Source organism: Cebidichthys violaceus, unplaced genomic scaffold (genome assembly GCF_023349555.1).
Source record: "Cebidichthys violaceus isolate CVI_PGR_0920_01 unplaced genomic scaffold, fCebVio1.0.p SCAF_7, whole genome shotgun sequence".
NCBI classification, from domain to species: Eukaryota; Metazoa; Chordata; class Actinopteri; order Perciformes; family Stichaeidae; genus Cebidichthys; species Cebidichthys violaceus.
Window position 1 is genome coordinate 624,808 of NW_027176927.1, and position 9,175 is coordinate 633,982.

The 9,175-nt window shown below is 44.2% G+C and overlaps 1 protein-coding gene across 7 annotated transcripts in view; it reads left to right on the forward strand.

The window, feature by feature from the left end:
• cspg5a (chondroitin sulfate proteoglycan 5a) overlaps nucleotides 1-7,358 on the forward strand; it is a 42,779-nt gene extending 35,421 nt beyond the window's left edge. For 4 of the 7 annotated variants that reach the window (XM_068735168.1, XM_068735169.1, XM_068735172.1 and 1 more), the window contains exon 5: nucleotides 6,227-7,358. In XM_068735168.1, coding sequence (XP_068591269.1) covers nucleotides 6,227-6,394 — 168 coding nt within the window. In that variant the 3' untranslated portion in view covers nucleotides 6,395-7,358. Of the gene's footprint in view, nucleotides 1-447; nucleotides 505-3,513; nucleotides 3,617-6,226 lie in introns of all 7 variants that reach the window. The other 3 variants (XM_068735171.1, XM_068735170.1, XM_068735174.1) reach the window with 2 other exon arrangements.
• Nucleotides 7,359-9,175: the final 1,817 nt, after the last annotated feature.

Here is a 9,175-nt window from a genome sequence, read left to right on the forward strand (position 1 = left end):
TGTCTGTGTCAAGACGGTGGTGAACCTCGTCCAGAGTTATCCACACCTGTATTTACTGTGCTAATACGGAACGCCAGCACCAGAGAGTCTGTGTTTGAACAGAGTCGGTGTCCACATTCAAGAGAGTCTGTAGCCAGCTGGGAATATCAGCTGACGTCTGAGAGGAAGTCTAGTTTCTCCCACCGTCGGTCTCCAACACTCGATCTCTCTCTTGTCTATTTTATCTGTCTGCTTCTACCTCTTCCTGTCTGCCTCCTCTTTCTCGCTACCTAAATTCTCCGTATCGCCTCCCACTCGTCTTCTTTCTCTCTGTCCACTTCGATCTCTGTCCTCTCCCTCTCCCTCTCTCTCTCTCTCTCTCTCTGTCCGTCTCTGCCTGTCTTTCTCTGAGGATGCCTTGTATGGTTTTGAGGAGTATAACCCTTTGCCCCATCCCCCTCCCCTCAGAAAACCATGAGCAGATACACCTGGGAGTGTAAGACCAAAGAGGAGTCCGACTGCGAGGTAAGACCAAATCCCAAATGTCAGATAGCCCCCCACCCCCCCACCCCCCCTCTTCCCCTTTCTCTCACCTACCCAAACAGCTCTCTCATTGTTACTGTGGCCCTGTCAATCACCCTCTCTCAACTCTCAGTGGACCCATCTGAGTCGTACCCCCTCCCACCGAAATAAAAAAATAGAAAAACGTATCAAAAGTCAGAAAAACATGATAAGAGACAGATCCACACACTTGCATTCATTTACTAAAATATAGAGAGTAAACTATGAGCACCAGTTAAAGCTACAGTTGGTAATCTGTCACCTCTCATATTTTCTCAAACCGTCACTCTATCTTCATGAGACTGAAAATATATGAAAAAATATCGTCATTGTCGACGTTCTTCTGCCTCATTGTAGTGCTGTAGCACTGCCCCTGAAGAAAAACTCCTCTGAACTCTAATCCAAATATGGATCAATACTGCATCACTTATTTCTCGGCCTCATACGAACACAAATGTAGCCGTGAAATGAGAAAGTTTGCTGAAGTCCGTGGGCGTCGCTTGGTTTTTTTGGCTCGACTCTTTTCAACAGTTCACTAAAATATGTTTCTGGAGAACGCTTGAGCCAAGAAACGGGAAACAGAAACAGAGTTTCATGTTCGATCGGGGGCTGCCGAGTTTGACGGTTTGATTGCGAATGCGATTAGCATCACCAAAAAGAGGCAGAGGAAACCTACTGTCTCGTGTACTACTGTCAAGTTAAAGTGAGAGTTTTGAGCAAATATGACCAAAAGTTATTTTTATTAAACCAACTGCAGCTTTAATGTTCATACGGATGCAAACGAACACCGTTGTGAGTATTATTTTAGGCTTAAAAAAATGGGTCAAATTAACCTGGAGTGACTCAAGTTGTGTTTTCAGTGCAACCTGTCACACAAAAAGACACTGAGTTACTTGTAAGGCGAGATAAAAATCATTGAATCACCCTTTAAAACACATTAAAGATGAAGATCATGTGGTCAAATCACAAACAGACATTTAAAACGTATCACACAAACACACACACACACACACACACACACACACACACACACACGCTCACGGCAGTCATTTCCGAACAATAACACAAAAAGCACTTCTGTTTCCCTGCAGTTACGGAACACTCTGTGTTTCATTCGCTGCGGTAGGTTTGAACCCTCTTGTCCTCAATCATCCCACCGACCACACGGTTTTCCTCTGCGGCAAAAAAACAACAAAAAACAGCTGAAATGGAATTGTGTTTTTCGTCAATACTAAACAAATTTCAACACAGAAAATGAATTGCCCGGGCAGCTGCGAGACAATTTCATTTCCATCGACTGAATCTGCTCTCAGACGGACCGATCGTCGGTGAATTCACCTCAAGCTGCAGGCAGGCAGTACAATCACACAGTCAAAGATGAAGTCATTAATTTAAAAGCTTTGAATCTGCAGTGAGAACATAAAGTACTGGGACCAACAAGATCCAGTGATTTCTTATTGAAAAGTCTTTATCTCTTTTCTTTCTGGACTTTTTCCTGCGCAGCACTTCACAGAGATCACAGCGTGGGCGGCGATGTCACACTTTTCTTCTTTGGACTTTTGAAACTTGGCTTTTTCTGTAGGTGTCGTCCGCAGGCAGCTAGCAAACAATACAAACAATACTTCTGTTACTGCAGCGGAAATGTAACGCTTCGTTCGACGAAGACTCTCCAGAGGAACAACCTTCAAGTAGCGGAGTATTCAGAGGAGGGATTGCGATGTATTACAACAATACACTCATTTATCATCTGCAAACAAATGTCACGTGACGGAGCGGTCCGGCGTGTCCTCGTAGAAACTTTCCAGTTTGAGTGCCACGTCAGAAAACGCGCCGATCCAGTCTTTCAATTTTCAAGACGCTCAAGTTCTGACCGGTCCTACTCGTCTCCTTACTCCTCCTCTGCCCCGCAACACACACACACACACACACACACACACACACACACACGAACACACAGATGAAATGCAAACACGCAAATGTAGACGCATGCTGCATATACTCAGAGGAAAAGAGCCAGAGAGTAAACACAAACAAATCACAAGCAAGTATGTAAACACAGAGCAGCGCAGGCGGGCTAATATTAACTCTCACACACACACACACACACACACACACACACACACACACATACCAATACAAATATTTTAATATGAAGTTTATGCACCCAAGCTTGAAAAAAGCTTACACACACACAGGTGTACTGACTCACAATGTCAATTCAAAACATATTTAATCAGCAGTCTGCACTTTGAATCCAACCACACACACACACACACACACACACACACACACACACATACCACTGGTAATGTTTCTAAAGAACACTAACACATCCCCTCACAGTTATCTGAGAGATGCTTTAATCACATATAAACTAAACATCTACATATAAGGGCTTTAAGTGGGCTAACATCTGGTATAAAAGAATTTTTAAAAAGTAGGAAAGTCTTGATGAAATGAAGCAAATGGAGGCTGCGTTTGTAGCAAAACTTTATTAAAACGTCAGATTATAAACTCGGTGCAGTACAACCCAAGCGTCAGGCATCCAAGTTGTACGCTCACTACTTCACAAACACACACACACACACATCTTTGCATCAACTACCCGATCACTTTATTTTATAATTACTTCCCCCTCTTCGTCTTAGAGCGAAGCAACAGCGAGGTCGGGTAATTGATACACGAATGGTCATTTTGTGAAGTATTCCTACCAGCCTACCAAAACAGACAAAAGGACATTAGGAACTGTCCGTGTGCCTCCATCGTCATCACCACCATCATCATCATCATCAAAACCCTGTTTTATCTCTGTTCCTGCTCCCCTTTTCGAAGTGACACCCACTCTAAAGTCCTCGTGACTCTGTGCCTCCCACCCACTGCTCGCCCCGCCCCCTCCCCCTCCACCCACCCACCCTCCACCCATGCACAACGATGAAATCCAACAAACGACAACAAAAACAAAACATTTTCCAGTTTCACGCTGACGGGAGGACAGAGGGCCCCTATCCCGTCACCATGGAAGTGACGTATCCACACGTCCTGCCTGAAGTTACTATCTAGGCCAGCAAGCCAGCGGGTAAATGCTCTCACTGCTCTTCCTTTCCCGAAAGTGCCTTTTGTATTCAAACGCAAACATTCAATTCGGGTTGTGTTTGTTAATGGCACAGGCCTCAGGGTGTGTGTGTGTGTGTGTGTGTGTGTGTGTGTGTGTGTGTGTGTGTGTGTGTGTGTGTGTGTGTCCGAATGAATGCGTCCATCTCGCCACACTCAGCTTGTGTGTTCGTCTCCGTAAAGGGGTGTGTGTGTGTGTGTGTGTGTGTGTGTGTGTGTGTGTGTGTGTGTGTGTGTGTGTGTGTGTGTGTGAGTGAGACGGGCGCCCCGGGATGCCTCGGGTCGATGATGCCATGCAATATTAATGGGGATAAGAGGCTGGAAAAACCGAGCTGAAATGGACTCCGCAATCAATTTCTTCCCTCTGACCTTAATTAAATTCAGATGGATTAGATTGAGCTAAACACGTCGCTTTTTTATTTTTTGTATTCCCCCCCCCCCCCCCCCTTCCCAGCGACTGCTTGGGTATGTATGACGGTGGTACCCAGGGTGGAGAGCTTATTTCTCTCTTTGTTTTTGTTTTGCTGTTTTGGGAAGATGAATTCGAGGAGGAGGTGAAGCAGGAGGAGACGGGGAGTTCTGCATGAGCGACCATTACTGTACGCAGGGGAGGGGGGGGGGGGGCATATTTTAAGGGTCTTGCATGTGAATGTGCATGTGCTTCCTGGGTTGCCTGAAAGAGGAGGAGGGGGGGGGATATGTCGCTCATGCAGCTCACCTCACTGTCTCCTCAACCAAACGTAACATGCCAGTCGAGCATGAAAACAGTGGAGCCTCCAGACCACTGACATGGCCGCTACTGAAGCTGGTGTTGCTTGAAGTGACGATGCGAAAGCTGCGATTTGATTTAGTTGAATATTTGATAGTATTTTTAAAGGATCATACCAGAGTTTTAGTCCTTTTTCTACAAATCAATTATGCTCTACGTCTTTAAACAATGCTGCTGTTTTTAGAAACCATTCCAGGTGTCCTTCGGTTTCTGTTCTTTTTGAAAAATAAACTTTTAAAATCTATTAGCAGACTCTTTAAGGTCTTTTTCACACCATATATCTAGATTTGTCAAAGAATAAAAAGCACAGGTGTTACTATTAACATCAACGATCGCTCTATCCTATCAAAGTGTCCCATTAAATCAATCACTGTGTAGCCCCGCCCCTAAAGCATCCCCTTCTTCATGGTCTGTTTGACTCTAAATGGACCATAATGTACTAAATGAACATCATGCTGTATTGAAGAGGACTTGAAACTAGAGATTGAGACCATAAACTCATGTTTACACTATTTACTGAGGGAATAAATCAAGAGAGAAGTAGAGTCATTTTAGACTAGACTTCTATACAACCAGAGGAGTCGCCCCCTGGTGGACACTAGAGAATGCAGCTTTAAGACACTTCCACGTTGTCTGCAACACGTGTCAATATCCGCTCGTTACATGCATCCAGCTCAACGCTCCGACCCGCCCTGTGTGTGCTTTAGCGGTGTTTATACTTCCTCGTTCATCATTTATTTATGTGGACAACACACAAAATAATTTCATGGGATATCTACGACTTGCGGCGCATTATTTTTCCTAGGTATTGCTACGAATGCTGGATGAGCTCAGCCCCTTTTTAGTAGTAACACGTGTGCTTTTATCTTCTGTCTGTAATAGATTACAAAACACAAGCATAGTTCAAGAGTTTAGTTATTCATTTTCACACTGTGCAGAACTTAATGTAAACCAATAGCTACCTATTTCAAGAGAGTTCAAGTGTTGGAACATCAGTTGGTCACGGTCAGCCTTGGTTATTGTTTTAATGTTTGGCGTTGTGCGCCTGTAATGGAAACTTGCATAGACACTGGTGTGGTTCTTTAAAGCATGAAGGTGGAAGTGCATGAAATGCAAGACAAAATCCAAAGCTCTGGGATTCTTCAGAAGCATATTGAGCCAAAGTTCATCTTCGTTTTCTTCAAACCGGATCACAAGAACGTCGATGTTGGACGATTCTGCAAAACACTTTCGATTACATGCAGTGACAACGACGTTTATGTCCAATGCTAACGTTTTTAATATCTGCTAATAGAAACTAAGGTAGGGCAAAGAACTGGGTTATAGTAATTAAACAATGGTTCAGTAAATAACTTGGTTAAAGTTAGAGAAGCATCATTAATAATAGGACAAGTACAGATTGCAGGTCTGTGACAGGATGTGAACTTTGGTCTTCTGCATGAAAACCAGAAGCACTCCACATCTTTACCTTCTGCCTCTCTACGTTAAGGACAGACTGCTTCCTGAACAGCCATTGGATGTTGGGATTGGACATAAACTGTGAGGTGCAGAATCGTCCAATATGGATGTAAATCCTTGGAAAAAAAGGCAGGTTTTTGTTGCCTTTAACGAAGATGAACGTAGTCTAATCTATGATGTCTATTGTAGGCCAGAATTCCCTACAGAGGCTTAAAAAAAATAATTCAAAAGTAAAGTTTTCCACCAATTGGCAGGGTCAAAGTTGCACCTGAACATGAAAGTGGTTGTTGTGGTTCTAACTGTGCTTTCTGCCCCCTGCCCTCTCCACCTCCACCCCTCTCTGGGTAGGACGATCCTAATTCCCAGAACAAGCTGGAGGACCCGGTGAAGGCCCAGCCCAAGGAGGACGACTCCCTCAACATCCACAACTCCCTGACCCCCAAACACGAGAACCACAAGGTCCTGGGCGAGGAGAACTCCTCGGAGGTAAACTCACTGCAGAACAACATGATGTGAAAAAACGAAACAACCCCAGCAACCTGACAACACGACACTGAAAACGACAAAGGTGCGCCGGCAACGGGAGCTTCCCCAAACCCCTCCCCGCTCTCCGTCCGTCCGCTGCCGGGTGCGCCTAACGGGTCAACCAACCAACCAACCAACCAGCCTGCCAACGTACCAGCCAACCAACCCTGGTCTGCAACCGTCTCCAACACGGCAACACTGCCAACCAAGCGGCCCCGGGCCGCTGCAAAAAAAAAAAAAACGTACACCACCACCACCACCACCACCACCGCCGCCGCCGCTACCGCCCCTGCTGAGAGTAAACCCCCTCCCACCAAACCTCACCCCGCCGCCGCCTCGCAACCTCCTCTTACATCCACTCACGCCCCTTGTTTCGCAGCCCCGCCCCCCCCCTTGTTGCTGTCACTCTACTCTCCCTTATCTCTCTTACCTGCGCACACACACACACACACACACACACACACACACACACACACACACACACATACAAACGCACATAAGAAACACACACATACAGTGAAAAGATGAAAACATAGACATGCGTATATATGTATACACTCACACACACACACACACACACACACACACACACACACCTCTCTTCCCCTGCCTGCATTGGTGTATTTTGTAAAAAGAAAGAAATCATACAGAAGTTTAAAACGTACGTAAAACGTCATTGTAAAAAAAAAAGAAGAAAAAAAAGATAAAGCTACTGAGAGGTTTTGATGTTTGTCTGACTAATCCAGTGAGTATGTATAAATATTGGAGAAAAAAAAATTTCCTTGGATTGATTTCAAAAGAAGCAACACAATGTGTCTTGGTTTTCATTGATGTGATTTCTAATCCTTTGATGTACTTGTTTTTTTGTTGTTTTTTTTGTACTTTTTTGGGACTTTGAACAGAGAATAAATAAAGGAGATTCAGACAGTTGTTGAAATAAACCTTTTTAACATGACCTCTGTGGATCCTGTGTTTTCCTCAGTGTCGCCTCCCCCTTTTATCCCCCCGTGAACTCTGACACTCTGCATGGCTTTGAACACAGCTTTCTTACATCCTTGTCGTGAATGTGCCTCCCTGCTCACACACACACACACACACACACACACACACACACACACACACACACACACACACACACACACTCACTCAGGTTAAGGTTCACTACCGCATCATGAAGTCAACCTTTATGTTTACTTTAGTACAACAACCAGCATCAACATGATGTTTGAAAAGATTCTATTCAAGGATAAATTATTTCACTTATTCCAGTTTATGAGATGCTGTTATCACATGAGAGAAAGAGAGAGAGAGAGAGAGAGAGAGAGAGAGAGAGAGAGAGAGAGAGAGAGAGAGAGAGAGAGAGAGAGAGAGAGAGATGGATAGATAGATAGAGAGAGAGAGAGAGAGATGGATAGATAGATAGATAGAGAGAGATAGAGAGAGAGAGAGAGAGAGAGATGGATGGATGGATGGATATATGGATGGATGGATGTATATTAGATATAAATATGTGCCTCTGTGGTTTAGAATTCGTTGTGACTGAGTTTCAGGATCTCCAGAGTCGACAGCTGTTACTGTTAGAAAATCTTCACAGCACATAAATCATGATGGTCAAACATCAGGTACCGGTCTGCTGCTTCTGCATGTTTCCTGCCTCCAGAGACGCTTCGCTGTTTCCATCTGATCACACACACACACACACACACATACACACACGCACACACACATGCAGACATGCTCACACCTGCAAATAAATAACACTTACACATGCACAGAATATGAACAGTGAAAAATACATTAACAACATCAACACATGCAAATACATTCTACTCAAAAGAGCTTTTTGTTCCATTCAGGATGCTGAGCTGGCACAATAGAGCACACACACACACACACACACACACACACACATATTCTTACATGTTCAAACCATCTGTCAGCTTCCCACGCTCACTGTCACACACACACACACACACACACACACACACACACACACACACACACACACACACACACATATTTATACTTCTACTCATGAGGACCCTCATCAAGTCGAGCCTTGAATCAAGTCTCACGTCTAGCAGAACCAGTGTGAATTTGAGTCTAAAGTAATTCAAGACAAGGCTCAAGTCTAGCAGAGCAAGTGTCGGGTCGAGTCTCAAGTCGTTTGAGACGAGTCCATGTCAAGTCTCAAGTCAGTCAAGTAAATCAAGTCTCAAGTAATTTGTCCCAAGTCTCAAGTTGAGTCTCATGTCATTGGAGGCCCATTCAAGTCATGTCTCAAGCCATTCAAAACAAGTGCAGAGTCGTATGAGGCAAGTTTACAAGTCTCAAGTCACTCCAGACAAGTTCACACCAAGTCTTAAGTCATTCCTGACGAGTCTCAAGTTATACAAGATGTTTCTCAATTCATTTGAACCAAGTCTCAAGCTCTGAAGTCTCAAGTCATCCAAGAAATATTCAAGTCAAGTTATACGACGTTTGACACAAGTCTAAGTGACATTGCAAGTCATTTGTGAAAAGTATCAACTAATTTCAGACAAGTCCAAGTCAGGTCTCAAGTCATTCGTGAGATGTCCAAGTCGAGTCTTGAGTAAATCAAATCAAGTCTGAGTCGTCATTGTAGGTGGGTTCGAGTCTGAAAGGGGTCACGTCGATGTCAAGTCTCAATTCCTAATTTCTGTGTCTCAGGTCTGTCTCAGGTCTGTTTCAGGTCTCAGGTCTGTTTCAGGTCTCAGGTCTGCAGCTCTAATTCTAACCTTAACACATCTG